Below are 18,347 nucleotides of genomic sequence, written 5' to 3'. Positions count from 1 at the left end.
TAATTTTCAACCTAACTTTTGTATGGGAGGTGGGCGTGGTTATGATCCGATTTCTTTCATTTTTGGACTGTATTAGGAAGTGGCTAAAAAAACGACTGCAGAAAGTGTGGTTTATATAGCTCTATTGGTTTGCGAGATATGTACAAATAACTTAGTAGGGGGCGGGGCCAAGCCCACTTCCCCAAAAAAATTACATCTACATATGCCCCTTCCTGGTGCGATCCTTCATACCAAATTTTATTTCCATAGCTTTATTTATGGCTTAGTTATGGCACTTTATGTGTTTTCGGTTTTCGCCATTTTGTGGGCGTGGCAGTGATCCGATTTTGCTTTTCGAAAGCAACCTTCCTATGGTGCCAAGAAATAAGTGTGCCAAGTTTCATCAAGATATCTTAATTTTTACTCAAGTTACAGCTTGCACAGACGGACGGACGGACGGACAGACAGACATTCGGATTTGAACTCCACTCTTCACCCTGATCACTTTGGTATATATAACCCTATATCTAACTCGTTTAGTTTTAGGTGTTACAAACAACCGTTATGTGAACAAAACTATAACACTCTCTTTAGCAACATTTGTAGCGAGAGTATAAAAATTATACAGTGTTGATTAGAAGATTAGTTTTTTCAACAATATTATTTGGTGAAATTAACCGGGGAAATTTAAAAGGAAAATGATTTTTGATGACATATATTTTGAACCAACTAAGCGGGAAAATCAATTAACCGAGTCCAATTATCCGAGAAAATTTACATGTACTTTCATATGCTATATTTTTAGCCCGATAACACCGTTAAATTAAACGGGAAAACCAATTAACCATAGGGTCAATTAAACGAAAAGTTCTGTATCGATTGGAATCTCAGTGTGCTCTGCCCAATCCATAAAAAGGGAGATCCCACAATCAGCGCCAATTACCGTGGGATCAGCTTCCTAAATATCGCATACAAGGTTCGATCGAGCGTACTGTGTGAAAGACTGAAGCCCACCGTCAACAAACTGATTGGACCTTATCAGTGTGGCTTTAGACCTGGAAAGTCCACCATGGACCAGATATTCACCATGCGCCAAATCTTGGAGAAGACCCGTGAAAAGAGGATCGACACCCACCACCTTTTTGTCGATTTCAAAGCTGCTTTCGACAGCACGAAAAGGAGCTGCCTTTACGCCGCGATGTCTGAATTTGGTATCCCCGCAAAACTAATACGGCTGTGTAAATTGTCATTGAGCAACACCAAAAGCTCCGTCATGATTGGGAAGGACCTCTCCGAGCCGTTCGATACCAAACGAGGTTTCAGACAAGGTGACTTACTATCGTGCGACTTCTTTAACTTGATGCTGGAAAAAATTATAAGAGCTGCAGAGCTAAACAGAGAAGGAACAATCTTCTACAAGAGTGTACAGCTCCTGGCGTACGCCGATGATATTGATATCATCGGAAGCAACAACCGCGCCGTTTGTTCTGCTTTTTCCCGCATGGATAAGGAGGCGAAGCGAATGGGTCTGGAGGTGAATGAGGACAAGACGAAATATCTCCTGTCATCAAGCAAACAGTCAGCGCATTCGCGTCTTGACTCCCACGTCACTGTTGACAGTCATACCTTCGAGGTCGTAGATAATTTCGTATACCTGGGAACCAGCATCAACAACACGAACAATGTCAGCCTCGAAATCCAGCGCAGAATAACTCTGGCCAACATGTGCTACTTTGGACTGAGTAGGCAATTGAACAGTAAAGTCCTCTCTCGACGAACCAAAATCAAGCTCTACAAGTCGCTTATCATTCTCGTCCTGCTTTACGGTGCAGAAGCTTGGACGATGTCAACATCAGATAAGACGACACTAGGAGTTTTCGAGAGGAAAATTTTGCGCAAGATTTATGGTCCTCAGAACATTGGCAACGGCGAATACCGCAGACGATGGAACGATGAGCTGTACGAGTTATACGACGCCATTGACATAGTTCAGCGAATAAAAAGACAGCGGCTACGCTGGCTAGGTCATGTTGTCCGAATGGACGAAAACACTTCAGCCTTCAAAGTGTTCGATGCAGTACCCGCCGGAGGAAGCCGCCGCTTGGGATCTCCAACTGGCGCCGAACTGCGAAGGAGAGAGAGAGGTGGCGCACTATCGTCGATTCGGCTATAACCGGCTAAACGGTTGCAACGCCAATCACATACATACATACTGTACCTTTAACTTCAAAATCCATTAAAAATAATCTTGATTCGTTAACCTGATCAATTACCAGAACAAATTGAAGTTCGTTGTTGCTCCGATATAAAAAAATTTGATGTGCTTTAAAAAAATACAGGTATTCATGCGTTTAACTCTATTTTTAGAAAGTACCGTTAGATTTTTAGGAAAAACCGTTTGGACAATTTAGAAGACATATGTATACATTTTGACAAAAAATCGTCAGATGGTTTTTTGATTTTTGGCCTATGGCGGAACCACTGTGAATTGGTTATAAAATTTTTCGATCGCCCTAACATACTGACAGTGAATCTGTGCGGTTTTCATTCATCATGCAATTTTTTAACATTCGATGCTCCACATCGGTGCAGTGGCTTCTAGACCCCATTCTGAATAATTTCTTCTTTTCAATTTATGGTGTTCGAAGGAAGATAAAATTGCAAATATTCCAATGCTATATTGACATGATAAGTACTTCGAAATAACCACTTATTTTCTAAATATTGTACTTATACCTATTTTATTGGCCAAGCAAATTTAATGACATTTGTAATACAAAATGCAAAATCAACAAAGGAATAATGCCATTTTCTTATAAAACTACTCTACTATTTTCCCTTCATCATAAAAATATAAAAGTATCCAAAAAAAGTAACGGTTTTAATAAAATTGGGCAAAAACCAGTAACAGCTAAGCGAACACCTATTATTTTGTCCATAAGTGTAAGTGCTCCAGCCTTAAGCAACGAAATGGAAGAAATCCTTGGGAAGAACAGTCATCCCTAAACCACAAGAAGAATCCTTAGAGAAACTGATTGCAATGACCGCACAGCCCGAAATAAACCATACATCAATGCTAGAACTCGAAGTGCAAGGTTGAAGATTGCAAACGAACAGTTATACGAGGGCTGCTATATATTTCTGGCCTAGGCCAGTGGTGCCAAGTGCAATCTGACATTTCCATTGGAAAGTTTGACATTTTTTAGCATAACATCACTCAGAACGTTTTGCATTTAATCGTGGATTGTTTTATTTACAGGGAATTAAAAAATTCATCTCGCCCAAAAAATGGAATTAGCTCGTGAACATTTTCGTCATTTTTCACAACTTTCGACGTGGATTATCGCGACAAGAGTGCATCGATGAACTAAAATTTTTGTATGGCTATGAAGCACCATTCTATAGCACTGTGAAAAACTGGTACAACGAATTCAATCGTGGCCGACGAATTCCTCTCCTCGACTCTCAAAGAGGAATTCCGTGAAGGTCGTCCAAAAACAACCGTTGTGCCAGAAAACATCGATGCAAGACCGTCATGTAACATACCTTCAGATAGAGGCATGCCTATGCATTTCTCCCACCAGCATACATTCGATATTGCGTGAACACCTGGCCGTAAAAATGGTTTGTTCTCGTTGGATCCCGCACAATTTAAAAACCGCTCAAAAAAAGGCTCAAAAAAGTGCTTTGAAAATTTGTTTGAGCGCATGCAAAAGTGTATAAATCTTGATGGAGAATATTTTGAAAAACAACAAAACCATTTTCGTTGATAAATATTCCTATTTGCATTATTAGACCAGAAATATATATAGCAGTCCTCGTATAAGCCTGCAAGCTTCTGGAATACCGTAATTTTTGCAGATGAGAGTAATTCCAACCTCTTTAGATCGGATAGAAATAGATATGTAAGGACAAAACCAATTGCTGAGCTACAACCGCTAAATCTACATAGTACCGTAAAACATGGTGGAGAGCATGTAAGAGTGGCATTTAAATTTTTTCGATTATGTGTTTAGTTTTCAAGTAATACTTGCTTTAGTATTTCTTGTATGGTTGCATCACTTTGGCTGTGAGCCACTGTATCTCCTGTCATCAAACAAACAGTCAACGCATTCGCGGCTTGGCTCCCACGTCACTGTTGAGAGTCATAACTTTGAAGTCGTAGATAATAGCGTATACCTGGGAACTTGCATCAACAACACCAACAATATCAGCCTCGAAATCCAGCGCAGAATCACTCATGCCAACAGGTGCAAAATCAAACTCTACAAGTCACTTATCATTCCCGTCCTGAGTTATGGTGCAGTGTCAACATGAGACAACACTAGGAGTTTTCGAGAGGAAACTTTTGCGCAAGATTTATGGTCCTCAGAACATTGGCAACGGCGAATACCGCAGACGATGGAACGATGAGCTGTACGAGTTATACGACGAAATTGACATAGTTCAGCAAATAAAAAGACAACGGCTACGCTGGCTAGGTCATGTTGTCTGAATGTACGAAAATACTCCAGGTCTGAAAGTTTTGGATGCGAGGAAGGGGAAGGCCTCCACTCCGTTGGAGGGACCAGGTGGAGAGCGACCTGGTTACACTTGGGATCTCCAACTGGCGCCGAACTGCGAGGGAAAGAAAGGAGTGGCGCGCTATCATTGACTCGGTTATAACCGGCTAAATGGTTTCCACACCAATCACATAGATACAATATCACGGTTTTATGAAAATAACATGTACCTAATTCCATTGAAATCGGTCGACGCCACGCCCATTTTTTAATTTTTTAATCAGAGTGCAGCGAATTTCTTGTGTGTGTTTCTGACGTTTTTCGTTAGTAATTTAACGCACTTTTAGTATTTTTATACTCTCGCAACAAAAGTTGCTAAGAGAGTATTAAGGTCCAGACCCAATGCTGGCTGACTTTACTTGCTTGACTTTGCGTACTTTGAATGCTTGTATGACCAAATGAGCGCTTTGAATTCTTTCAAAATAATGACACAATCAATGTTGCCACACACTTAATTATTTTTACACCAAAAAGTCAAACAGAACTTGCTAATAGTTTCATGTTAAATGTGATATTATTATAAACTCTTTGTAAATTTCTACATTCACATATTTTAAATATTATACATTTTACCTATTTGCACTGGCAAACAATATGTGATAATTTTGTGTGCCAATGTAGCAAATGTAGCTGAAAATGGTACATTTCGCCCAAACTAGTAACCTAATTAGAATATCAAATGACAAAAGCTCCAAAGCGCTGGCAAATAGAGCATAGATCTATTCGTAACTTCAAGCGCTCGAAGCAAAGCTTCATTTGGTCTCTGCCCTAGTATAGTTCTATTCAGTTTTGACAGTTTTCACAGCAAGGCAAGTAAAGCCAGCCAGCATTGGGTCTGGACCTTTATAGTTTTCTTCACATAACGGTTGTATGTAAGTCATAAAACTAAATGAGTTAGATATAGGGTTATATATATCAAAATGATCAGGGCTACGAGACGAGTCAAAATCCGAATGTCTGTCTGTCCGTCCGTCTGTCCGTGCAACGGCTTTCGAAAATGGGAAAAATCGGACCACTGCCAAACCCACTAAATGTCGAAAACCGAAAACACATAAAGTGTCATAACAAAGCCATAAATACAGTTATCAAAGTAAAATTTGAAATAAAGGATCGCACTAGTAAGGGGGATATTTGGATGCAATTTTTTTCCTTAATTGGGCGTGGTCCCGCCCCAAATCGGTTATTTGTATATATCTCGCAAACCAATAAAGCTATATAAACCAGTCCAAAAATTAAAGAAATCGAGAATAACCACGCCCACCTCCCATACAAAGGTTAGGTTGAAAATTACTAAAAGTGCGTTAACTCACTAACGAAAAACGTCGGAAAAACTAAATTTTACAGAAGATATAGCAAAAAGAAGCTGCACTCAGATCTTTTTACAAAATGGAAAATGGGCGTGGCATCGCCCACTTATGGGTCAAAAACCATATCTCAGGAACTACTCGACAGATTTCAATTGATATCGGTATATATATTTTTTTGACACAATGACTACACGGATGAAAAATGGGCGAAATCGGTTCGCAAGCACGCTAACTTCCCATATGGGAGTTATATAACTCAATTTTGAATTCCATCTTATTCCTTCTCTGTATAATATATACATAAGGAACAAATGAAGATATCGAAATAAAAGTTTATACAAATACTTTATATAAGATCTGTGGCATCTTCTTCTTCTTCTTAACTGGCGTAGAAACCGCTTACGCGGTTATAGCCGAGTCCACAACAGTGCGCCACGCATCTCTCCTTTTGGCGGTTTGGCGCCAATTGGTAATACCAAGTGAAGACAGGTCCTTCTCCACCTGGTCCTTCCATCGGAGTGGAGGTCTCCCTCTTCCTCGGCTTCCACCAGCGGGTACTGCATCGAAAACTTTCAGAGCTGGGGCACTTTCATCCATTCGAACAACATGACCCAGCCAGCGTAGCCGCTGTCTTTTTATTCGCTGGACTATGTCTATGTCGTCGAACAACACATACAGCTCATCATTCCATCTTCTGCGGTATTCGCCGTTGCCAATGTTTAAGGGACCGTAAATCTTCCGCAAAACCTTTCTCTCGAAAACTCCTAGTGCCGTCTCATCGGATGTTGACACCGTCCACGCTTCTGCACCATAAAGTAGGACGGGAATGATGAGGGACTTGTAGAGTTTAGTTTTTGTTCGTCGAGAGAGGACTTTACTTTTCAATTGCCTACTCAGTCCATAGTAGCACCTGTTGGCAAGAGTGATTCTGCGTTGGATTTCAAGGCTGACATTATTATCGGTTTTAATGTTGGTTCCTAGGTATACGAAATTATCTACAACTTCAAAGTTATGACTGTCAACAGTGACGTGGGAGCCAAGACGCGAATGCGCTGACTGTTTGTTTGATGACAGGAGATATTTCGTCTTGTCCTCGTTCACCACCAGACCCATTCGCTTCGCTTCCTTATCCAGGCGGGAAAAAGCAGAACTAACGGCGCGGGTGTTGTTTCCGATGATATCAATATCATCGGCGTACGCCAGGAGCTGTACACTCTTGTAGAAGATTGTACCTTCTCTATTTAGCTCTGCAGCTCTTATAATTTTCTCCAGCATCAAGTTAAAGAAGTCGCACGATAGCGAGTCACCTTGTCTGAAACCTCGTTTGGTATCGAACGGCTCGGAGAGGTCCTTCCCGATCCTGACGGAGCTTTTGGTGTTGCTCAACGTCAACTTACACAGCCGTATTAGTTTTGCGGGGATCTGTGGCATCACTTGTGAAAAATTGTCGAAATCTGACGATAACTTTTCAATGCCCCGGATATCGAATATAAAGAACTAAGGGTAATTTTTCACCCAAAATTTCGATAAATCTCTCAGGTATCTTAATTTAGTTCAGAGGAATTCCTTTTCTTCTAATAGTGTGTCTCTGTACTAGAAATGGTTAAAATCGGGTTATAACTTCCCCTAGCTCTCATATACCTAGTTATAGGATTTTCAAAAATTCGATGGGCTTAATAGCTTATAAATAGGTTAATATGTGAAATATCTTTGCCAAATTAAGTTAGCATATACTCTCAGATATAATGTATGTTGGTGATGAAAATGAGTGAAATCGGTTCAGGAATTACCTCAGCCTATATGCAATATATGATGATTTTCATTTTTCTATTGGATTTTAAGCCGAATATATGGGTCAAATTGTGTGTGATCTTAATAAAAATATTGCTATAAATTGCGAGAGTATAAAATGTTCGGTTGCACCCGAACTTAACCTTTCCTTACTTGTTCAAAAATGTCCTTCGTATGAGGGTTGGACGTGGTTATAATTTCGATGTCACCCATTTTCTTGGTGTGTATTGGGATGCTAAAGGGAATTGTGACCAGTAAGTTTGGTTTCTTTAGCTTATTTAGCTTTCGATATATATAGCTAGCATTGTTGATATAGCCATAGTAGTTTACGAAATAGTAAATAATTACTCTGCATTTACATATAGTGGTCACTGCATATTGAATTCACATCTGGGAAAATATTGTTTATGTGACTCTGCGATGGATATACATATCTGGGTAAATACAAACAAATAAATAAATATATTCGTTATATAGGAGGAAGCAGTTTGCTTAGTTTTTTATATTTGTGTGATTTGAAATTATATTTAAACAATATGTAATAGTGGATATTTTTATTATGATATTATTTATTGTTTTTTCGATTTACTCTGTTTACATAAACTGCAGACTAACCTATGCACATATTTAACTAAAAATATAGTTGTACATAAATATATAATATGGAAATTTTTAGATATTGAGCTACTCATATGCTAATTTTATTATTTAATATTTTTACTGCCGCTTATTTAATCAATATATTTTAAAAGTGTATACAATATATAATCTCAGATATTAAAATTACCTATTGATTTATGATATAAGTACTCGTGCTTGTGTTCACTAATCCACATTATCAACACAAGAAATTCTTAAATATTTTTACTGTATTTACTTTATTACTAGACATGACATATGTACGTACATAAATTACATATAATGCAAGTTTTTTCCCTTCACTTTTATTGTTTTTATAAAACTGCATTGTTTATTTTAAAAATTTATTTGGTTTCAAAAGCATCTCTGTCTGCAAAATTACTGTTAAATAACAGGTTTAATAATACTGTCTTTTTAATTAAGCTATACAGTAGACTCTAAGCAATCATTATATGATAAACATAAATATAGCTGAATTAGTGTTATTTGTTCATATAATTATTACAATAATATAATATATAGCAACTACGCAATAAACAGGTCACTCAAAGCTAACTAAATACGGTTTTCTTTATATTCCTCCTACATACATATTTCTTTACAATTTAAAATTTACATAATTCTTATAAACACAATTAGTGTATTCCTTGACTTGTCGTGATTTATTTATTCTAATTAATTGTTCATCTATTGCATTATACAATTTGTTAATTTTATGAGACATGTTCTTATGATATAATAGCTGCCATCGTTTGTTCACTTCTCTACTCGCTATCTTTGGGCGCTGCTCGCCTGTCTAAAATTTTACATGTGAAAGCAACAACAAAGATATGTATCTAGTTGAATTCGTGCTGGAGAGTATGCGAATATGTACCTCATTAAAATTGCAATCGTCGCTTGCTGTGTGCTACCAAGTTTTGTTTTACTCATTTTAGAACCATTTTACTATTGTGAACGGCTCAAAGGAGAAATTACTGTCAAAATTACTGTAAAAATTGTTATACACAAATTTGAAATTGAAAAGGGCAGGCGAAGATAAATCGTCAGTATTTTTGTATTGAATTTATTGAATAAAAAACTTTAATAAAAATTAAATTTGTTGTAGAAAACGTTAGACATAGACGGTGGTTGAAGAGTTCAGTGCGACCAAGTATATACAATTCGATTTCAGTGCTGCCAGTTTGTATGGAAATTAGGAAAGTTTGTTCGATTGGCTTGTCTATAGCAGTTAGCCAATCGATGACAGCTAATATCACCAAGGTAAGTAATAATATTTTTTGTATTTAGGGATTATTTCCTATATTGAGCAGTAATATGAAAAGTGCTCAAAACGCGCTACTGAAAGTGACCAAAAACTCAGTGTACGAGTATTTAACAGTGTTTATAACTTAAAATAAACAATATTTACTTAAAATAACTTAATAGTACTCTGTGATACCGTTACTCATATGTATTGAAGTACTCAACTTTCTTCTTATTTATTTGTACAAAACTTATTTTTCGCGATTGAGACTTATTGGAATTTTGCTCATATTTTTTATTTAGAAAATACCCGTTTCATAGAAGTGTTCGATACTTCCCACACTAATTATTAACATGAGAGAAACTGTGACTAGTTTGTGTATCCAGTCGAAATTCTTACTATTTTTAATTGTTTAGCTTAAGCCTAAGGACGTTGATCATTTCGATTTAATTATTTATTATAACTGACTCAAATTAAGATTTTATAAAAAGTCATTACTTACTTTAGGGCATTAACGGAATTTATACTTATACTTAATCCATTTAAGGATTCCAGAGTATTAAATAATTGCACACCATGTGTAAGTTATTATATTCGGTTTTGTCAAATCGATAATAATTATTTTTGGCTTATAGAGTTATAACATAATGTTATTACTTGAACTCAATAGTTCGCTAAAGTCATTTGAATGCCAGGCAAGAATTTGGTGGTTCGTGGGTTCTGAAATGCAGTGGCCGTGAAACAGATTTTTCTAACATGCATACATATGTATTTCGCTCCTCGGTACAAATTTTAGTTACTAAATTGTTCAGTGTTTTGACATAAGAATTATAAGATTGTTGAATTAAAAAACACAAAAGAAAATCCAACAAAATAAGAACTGTTATTGATGGATTCGACTGATACATACATATATTTGATGAGGAATTCAATTTGAAGACTACAATATTTGCCATCCCAAATATAACAAGCACGATATGTTTAAAAATTGAAATTGATATGCTTTAAAATTGTGTTTTTAATATTCTCATAATATTGTGGGTGTAAAATAATCGAGATGTATGTATGTATCGTTTAAATAATCAGAGGCGAGATTGTTGGTATTTTTGTGATATAGAACATTCCGAAAATAATTTTTGAGACCAGCCCTAATGAGAAATATGTGAATTTTGGCAGTATATGTTAGAATGAAACATAGCCACGCATTGAGAACTCTGTTAACTTATCTTTTAGGTGTTTCTTTATTCACTTTATATCTATTACTATCTAAAGGGTTTTAAAAGCATGCACCCTACCTCATTTAAGTTAGATATAGTAAAAATGCATAATATAAGTTGTTAATAAATAATTATAAACATGAATTGTTTCGAGCATACACCGACAACAAAGCTGCTTTCTTGTCAAAAGATTTTCGTGTAAAAATAACAACCAAGCTATCGCGTTGGATTCATACAAGACAGTAGGCGAATACCTTATTAAAGTGGTGTAAATGTAAATGTAAGAACTTGAAACTTGAAAAATTTTAAAACAAAACTAATAGGTTTGTAAATCGTTCTTTACGCAAAAAGAAGAATTTTTCCACCAAAAACACAATCGCCACACAATTGTGTATGCAACAAAAGACATGTTAGCTAAGAGTTTCACCACAAGTTCAGAACGTTCGCTTAATCATCTGATATAATTTGTTCGATTTATTAATCTCTCTTCTATTAAAACAAACGCTAGTATTTCAAGTCTAATTTCTTAAAAAAGTAATTGCCTTAGAGTTCAATAACACTACTTTAAGAACTTTTCATAATTATGTTTTCTGTAGTGCATTAAGTTAGATGTTTATTATCGTGGCGTTATTTTAATATATGTAGGAATATGAAAATACCTTCTCTCTAAATAGGCATCTTAGTAAAATTTTACACTGGAAAGATGGCAGCTGCCGTACATATTTCAACGTGAGTATTAATTTTATTCAGAAGAAGTTGCATGTTTTAAACTATTTTGTGTCAAGATGATATCTTCATTTGACAATGCTGAAAATAATATGCGCTTTTAGATATTCTTGATATATCTTTTTATATTCACACACACTTCCTTATATTCCAGAAATATACATAACATTGTACATTATTGCGAGGATTCATAAACACAACAGGAAGAATTAAGTTTCCTGGTTGCATTTTAAATGTGTTTGCTATACTCTTAAATATTAGTTAAGTACTCGTATTATTGCATCAATGCTTAATGTAATATATATTTTTAAGTTACTATACCAAAAATATGTCTGATGTTTCCGATTTCGTGCAGGCACTTCCAGTCGGTGAAGCAGCAGAAGCCAATGAGTTGGCGCGGGTGGCTGCTAGAGGCGATCGCATATCTTGATTTAAGGCGCCCGTTGTTTGACTTTGACTCCCATCATAGTAGTAAGAAGAATCTTTTGGAAGAAAAGAGTGTAATTAATAGAAATTAATTCTTAATGAGATTTATGTAAATTTATTGACTTCCTAGTTTACCCGGCAAACATTGTTTTGCCATATACATTATTTCTATGATATATTTGTTTTATGAATATTTTAAAAAGTAACTAACGCTATAGGTGTGCGGCTATACTATACTTATAAACCGGTACAAGAGGTCGAAGTACTGAACCGAACCGTATCGAATTTTGCAGTGGTTTACAGCCCTCTTTCTGAGGAATGTTCAAAAAAAGTTCGATGTGTGAATACTTTTGCCTACCTCTGTACATTGTAACCACACATGCCTCTATTGACAGCGATCCTCTGTACCAATCGGTAGCTAGGCTATTTATATAATAACCAAATAATTTTCAACTACTTAATAATAATTAATTAATAATTTACATTTGTTGAACATACTTAGTAGACCAGTGCCAGTTGTATATCCGTAAGACCCGTATGCTGACCCATACTGTGAGTATGCCGGATTATAGGTGTAGTCGGTGGTAGGCACAACGGATCCACAAGCTGTCAAATATAAGTAAAAATAATACACTGATGAAAATGAATATTAATTGCGTTCCATATTCCCCTAATTAAATTAAATTTTTCCCATACACCGCAGTATACACATGAATAAAATGAATAAACATAATGAAATGAACAAAATGATTAGTTTTACGAGAGAATTGTAATATTTAAACGATTACAATCAAATCGTTATGTGGGAATTCATGACGGGCTACATACATACATACATGTATATACTTAGCTAAGTAAACCTTTGAAGTGCAGTTAAAAATATGTACTAAATATCCATATGTACACACAAGTCTTAGTTAGCTTAAATATTTTTTTTATTTAGATCACAGTTTAATAAATGAAATAGCAGAATTAATTAAGTATGAGAAATCAAATGCCATTCTTTGTTCACACAATTTATAAATTTGATAACAATAGAAATCTAAAATGAATGAATAAATGAAAATAAAAATCGAAATGTCAAATATATCAGGTTATATGTACATCAGAGAGCAGCTTCGGGTATGTTCAAGTGTGTTCAATCACACTAGCTTAAATTCGGTACGACTGTGTCGTAACACTCTTCAAACACGTGTTCGATCGAGTTTGGAACCCGAAGCGAAAATAACGCAAACGAACAATCACGACGCTCCTATGTTCGAGTTCAAGCAGTAAACTCGGATTTTATGTATATTATATTTTCGGGTGTGTCGGCACGTGTTGATTGTGATCAACACACTCGAGTGGCACCCGAAAACCAAAAAATAATAGATAAACATACGTACACACATATGTATGTACATATGTTGGCGTCGGAATGACGCGTTCTGTCTTAGCTTTTTTGGTTGAATAATTTGAATATTAGACGTACATAGTACATATTATAAAAGAATAATTCAATTTAAGAATAGAATTCACTCAAGACTTATTTTATTTATTAATTTATAAATCATAAATAAAAAACATTTCATTGCACTTAAATATTTTAATTTTTTTTAAATCACAAATTTCAGGTGTAGACCAGATAAGGTGTTTGTGCCATTGGAAATGTTCTCACAACAGAAATTTTCTATCGTTGTCATTATGAATTATAAAAAGTAAACAAAAAAAAACAAAACCACTAATCGTTGACAATCACTACGCAATAATAGCATGTCTGCCAATTACATACATACATATTCTCAAATTTTGTGCACACTCGTGTGTGACTCGATCACATTCAATACGATCGGGTTAGAGTTCCAGCTCGTTCACAAACGAGTGTCAACTCGGCACTCTGTTAAAACAAGCATATATGCTTGTGTTTCGAGTGTCGCGAAAGGCTCGTTCGTTTTGAACATGTCTCCAAGCGATCAATACGTGTATTCATACCGAAAAATTTGATCAAACAAAATCAGAGTGGACATTCGAGTGTGCACGAAAATGATATACCCGTTGCAGCTCTCTGATGTACATATATAAATGTCAGATACAGAGGTATTGCAGTGAGTTTCGATATTACTATGTTACACTCATAACAATACTATTAATTATTGCTATTTAAAACTTTATGGCAGGATAGAAGAACCGACTTAATATTGTATTTATATGTAAGTACAAAATTTTCTTTGTGTTTTTTACATTATATATAATCATTAAGTCAACCAAATCCCCCGTAAAAAAACTTCCGATCTTGTTGGCTACTGTCGTCAGATAATAATATAGTACTCGTATGTAAAGAAAGATGTTAGTTTCCTTGATTTGTACTTGTACTATCAATTTTCTAAAACATATATTCTAAAATCTAAAGTTTCGGTAACGGGCAGGTCGTTCATTCATATGCATATGTACATATATTTTATGTATAATCACAACAACACTTATTTGTCATTTAACTCATATTTGTAAATATGTAAATAGTTTAGATTAATAACTCGTTGAAGTCTATATTGATTTTATTATCGTAAATTAGTGTATCTAGCTTTAAAAATTGTTTTCCCTTTTAATTTATATATATGTATATATATATTTTTTAAATAATGTTTAGTACATATGTATATGTGCACTTTAATAACTATTCAGTGTCTTAGAAAAAAATTGGAGATAAAAATTTATTTCATTAAGGAGTGCAGATTATAATGTGGTCGAATACACTGGATGTTACATATTTGTATCTAAATTCAATACAAATACTCAATGTATAGCACATATTCTTATATACAAGTGCATGTATGACCGAACTTAGTGATACACTTGCCTGCCGAATAATGGTTAAAACTTGGCAAAATCGTGGAATATTCCGCAGCGTTGTTATTTAAGGCATCACCGCTTGTGGTAGTAGTAGTGCTATTATTAGTATCTCTGGGTTGGGTACTTGGCTGAAGCAATATAAGAGGTGAATTTATTGCATTGGCTTGTAGAGCCTGCTGTTGTATGTGCTGGCGATGATGTTGTGGACCTTGTTCATTCGTGTTTGAATGTGAATCAGGAGACCTAGTAACATTAGCGCTCATATCATTTCTATTGTGTTTTTCAAGTACATTTACTGAAGGCTTTTGTTGTTGAGTATTAGACGATTCGTCCACTGCTGATACTTGTGCGACGATAATTTTGGGATCGACATTTTTGATATTTTCATCCCTGTTTAATAATGCTGTGGTTATGGACGATCTAGTTCCTATAGAAGGTATTATACTACCATCATGTATTCCGTTGTCACTGTTCATAGCAGTATTTCCAGCTAAAATTGCTATAGGTAGTATTCCAGATGGTAATGCTACATTACCACTAGAATGAGAACCAATTAGTGGTGATTCACTGTTCATTGCGCCCACCGTATTATCTATATGTGCTATTGTTGCATATTGACCATTTTCTATGGCTATTGCTATGAGAATAGTATGGGAACAATACAAACAAAATCAATATGAAATAAAAGTAGTTTTAAGAAATAAAACAAAACATGTGTTTGCATATATTAGTGATTAACTCTTCTCATAAAAATATGGTTTGTGTATATACCAGACAAAGTTCAAAGTTAACATATGTTTTTTTCATTTAAATCAAATCATAAGAATTTTCATAACTGACGTATAATTTCTAAGTGATGCTTTCATGATACTATTGTTTTTGTTTTTTGCTTATATTCCCATTCCAAAGTAATATAACAATATAAATTATTGTTGTAAAAGTGGTTATAAGCGCCATTAGTGGTTTTTCCTTATAGCCAGAGGGCGGATATGTATATGATGATGTCTGAATAAATTTTAATTTAATTTCGATAAAATATAAATTTTAATTTAATTTAATTTCGATAAAATATCCATAATGTTGACCGATATAAACTATAAAATCACGCGAAAAGTTGAAAATCCGAGGGAGGGTCTACTCTCAATTACTTTTGGCATTACACTAAATAATACTGGAAAACAAATTTACATTTTTTGTTTAATATTTTAAAATATTTTCCATATTGATTCCATATTGACCAATATACGTATTTGACATAAACCTTTTAACAAGATCGATTCAGGCATTTTGGAAATATTAGTTAATGTTAAAGGTCAATGGAAGCCAATCATCACTCAAGTTGCAGTCACAATCAAGTTAGAATAGATAACTTAACGGTAAAAAATGTGACTTAGTGGCCTAATTCAAAGTGTACAAGTTCGAAAGCTATCAACCAATTAACCAATTACAATTATCAACTACATACAGAGATAGTCAAAATTATTTACACATCGGACGTTTTTTTACATGCTTCACAGAAAAAGCTTTCGCTTGTTGTTGTTGTTGTCGCAGGGTAACAAAATGATATGTTGTTGTAAACCTTGATCTATTCCCGAGCGAATGAAGTCGGTTTGGCAAGAATATCTAGAAATATGGCGGAGAAATAAGCAAATGAACTGAAAACTCGCAGTAGCCAAAAGTATTTACACACATTTTTTTTGCGTGAAAAGTATTTACACACGGCGATTTAGCCTTTATCCTTGGATTTGGTTTGAGCAAAAGTAGTAATTTGATTCTATTGCATTCTTAACAACCTAACTCAGCCTTAAAATATAAAAATTGGTAAATAAAATATCGAAAACAAAGGAATTATCGTTTATAACTAGATTGGAGACAGTTACTAAGTTTAAGACTCGGGTTTAGGCTTCGAAATTAGTTAAAAATTATAGAATTTGATGGAAAACTGTTTATAATGTTATTAAAAAGAAGGAAACGAAGTATTGCAAGGACAATTAAAAGATAATTGGGCGGAAACCTGTGATAATTCAAACAGAATGCAGAAGATTAGTAGGAACTGTCATACAAAATCCCACAATTAGTCCTCTTAATATTGTAGCATCATCGAATCAGCATATTGCATGAACAGCCAATGATGCTACACTGATAAGGAGATTTTAAAATAGTAACATAAGTACATACGTTGTGTATAAAGTTGACCACTTCCGAAACCAAAAAAGCGATATGCCTCTCATTTGCCTTAAAATGCATCCTAAAGCCTGTCATGGACAGATAAGGCTGATTTTTTGTTCCAGGGCTTCTTTAGTAAACGCTTTATGCATTTACCACGTGAGAAGAAGAATCTTCTCTTCTTGACTGGCGTAGCCACCGCTTACGCGGTTATAGTCGAGTCCAAAACAGCGCGCCACGCATTTCTCCTTCTGGCAGTTTGGCGCCAATTGGTTATTCCAAGCGAAGCCAGGTCCCTCTCCACCTGGTCCTTCCATCGGAGTGGAGGTCTCCCTCTTCCTCTGCTTCCACCAGCGGGTACTGCATCGAATACTTTCAGAGCTGAAGCACCTTCATCCATTCGAACAACATGTCCTAGCCAGCGTAGCCGCTGTTTTTTTATTCGCTGGACTATGTCTATGTCGTCGAATAACACATACAGCTCATCGTTCCATCGTCTGCGGTATTCGCCGTTGCCAATTCTTAAAGGACCATAAATCTTCCGCAAAACCTTTCTCTCGAAAACTCCTAGTGCCGTCTCATCGGATGTTGACATCGTCCACGCTTCTGCACCGTAAAGTAGGACGGGAATGATGAAAGACTTGTAGAGTTTGGTTTTTGTTCGTCGAGAGAGGACTTTACTTTTCAATTGCCTACTTAGTCCATAGTAGCACCTGTTGGCAAGAGTGATTCTGCGTTGGATTTCCAGGCTGACATTGTATTGCTGTTAATGCTGGTTCCCAGGTAGACGAAATTATCTACAACTTCAAAGTTATGACTGTCAACAGTGACGTGGGAGCCAAGACGCGAATGCGCTGACTGTATGTTTGACGACAGGAGATATTTCGTCTTGTCCTCGTTCACCACAAGACCCATACGCTTCGCTTCCTTATCCAGTCTGGAGAAAGCAGAACTAACGGCGCGGGTGTTGTTTCCAATGATATCGATATCATCGGCGTACGCCAGTAGCTGTACACTCTTAAAGAAGATTGTACCTTCTCTGTTTAGCTCTGCAGCTCGTATTATTTTCTCCAGCATCAGGTTAAAGAAATCACACGAGAGTGAGTCTCCTTGTCTGAAACCTCGTCTGGTATCGAACGGCTCGGAGAGGTCCTTCCCAATCTTGACGGAGCTTTTGGTGTTGCTCAACGTCAGCTTACACAGCCGTATTAGTTTTGCGGGGATACCAAATTCAGACATCGCGGCATAAAGGCAGCTCCTTTTCGTGCTGTCGAAAGCAGCTTTAAAGTCGACAAAGAGATGGTGTGTGTCGATCCTATTTTCACGGGTCTTCTCCAAAATTTGGCGCATGGTGAATATCTGGTCCGTTGTTGATTTTCCAGGTCTAAAGCCACACTGATAAGGTCCAATCAGTTTGTTGACGGTGGGCTTTAGTCTTTCACACAATACGCTCGACAGAACC

At 35.9% G+C, this 18,347-nt stretch overlaps 1 protein-coding gene across 1 annotated transcript in view; it reads right to left on the bottom strand.

The window, feature by feature from the left end:
• Positions 1-9,230: 9,230 nt before the first annotated feature.
• Positions 9,231-18,347, bottom strand: part of LOC105219658 (paired box protein Pax-5) — a 61,415-nt gene continuing 52,298 nt past the window's right edge. The window contains exons 9-10 of the mRNA XM_011195946.3: positions 12,389-12,496; positions 9,231-11,946 (exon numbers count right to left, since the gene is read on the bottom strand). Of these exons, the coding sequence (XP_011194248.1) occupies positions 11,780-11,946; positions 12,389-12,496 (275 nt within the window). The 3' untranslated portion in view covers positions 9,231-11,779. The remainder of the gene's footprint in view (positions 11,947-12,388; positions 12,497-18,347) is intronic.

Source organism: Zeugodacus cucurbitae, chromosome X, assembly GCF_028554725.1.
Source record: "Zeugodacus cucurbitae isolate PBARC_wt_2022May chromosome X, idZeuCucr1.2, whole genome shotgun sequence".
Lineage (NCBI taxonomy): Eukaryota > Metazoa > Arthropoda > Insecta > Diptera > Tephritidae > Zeugodacus > Zeugodacus cucurbitae.
Note: the sequence above shows the minus strand (reverse complement) of the source record. Positions and strands in the feature narration are given on the sequence as shown.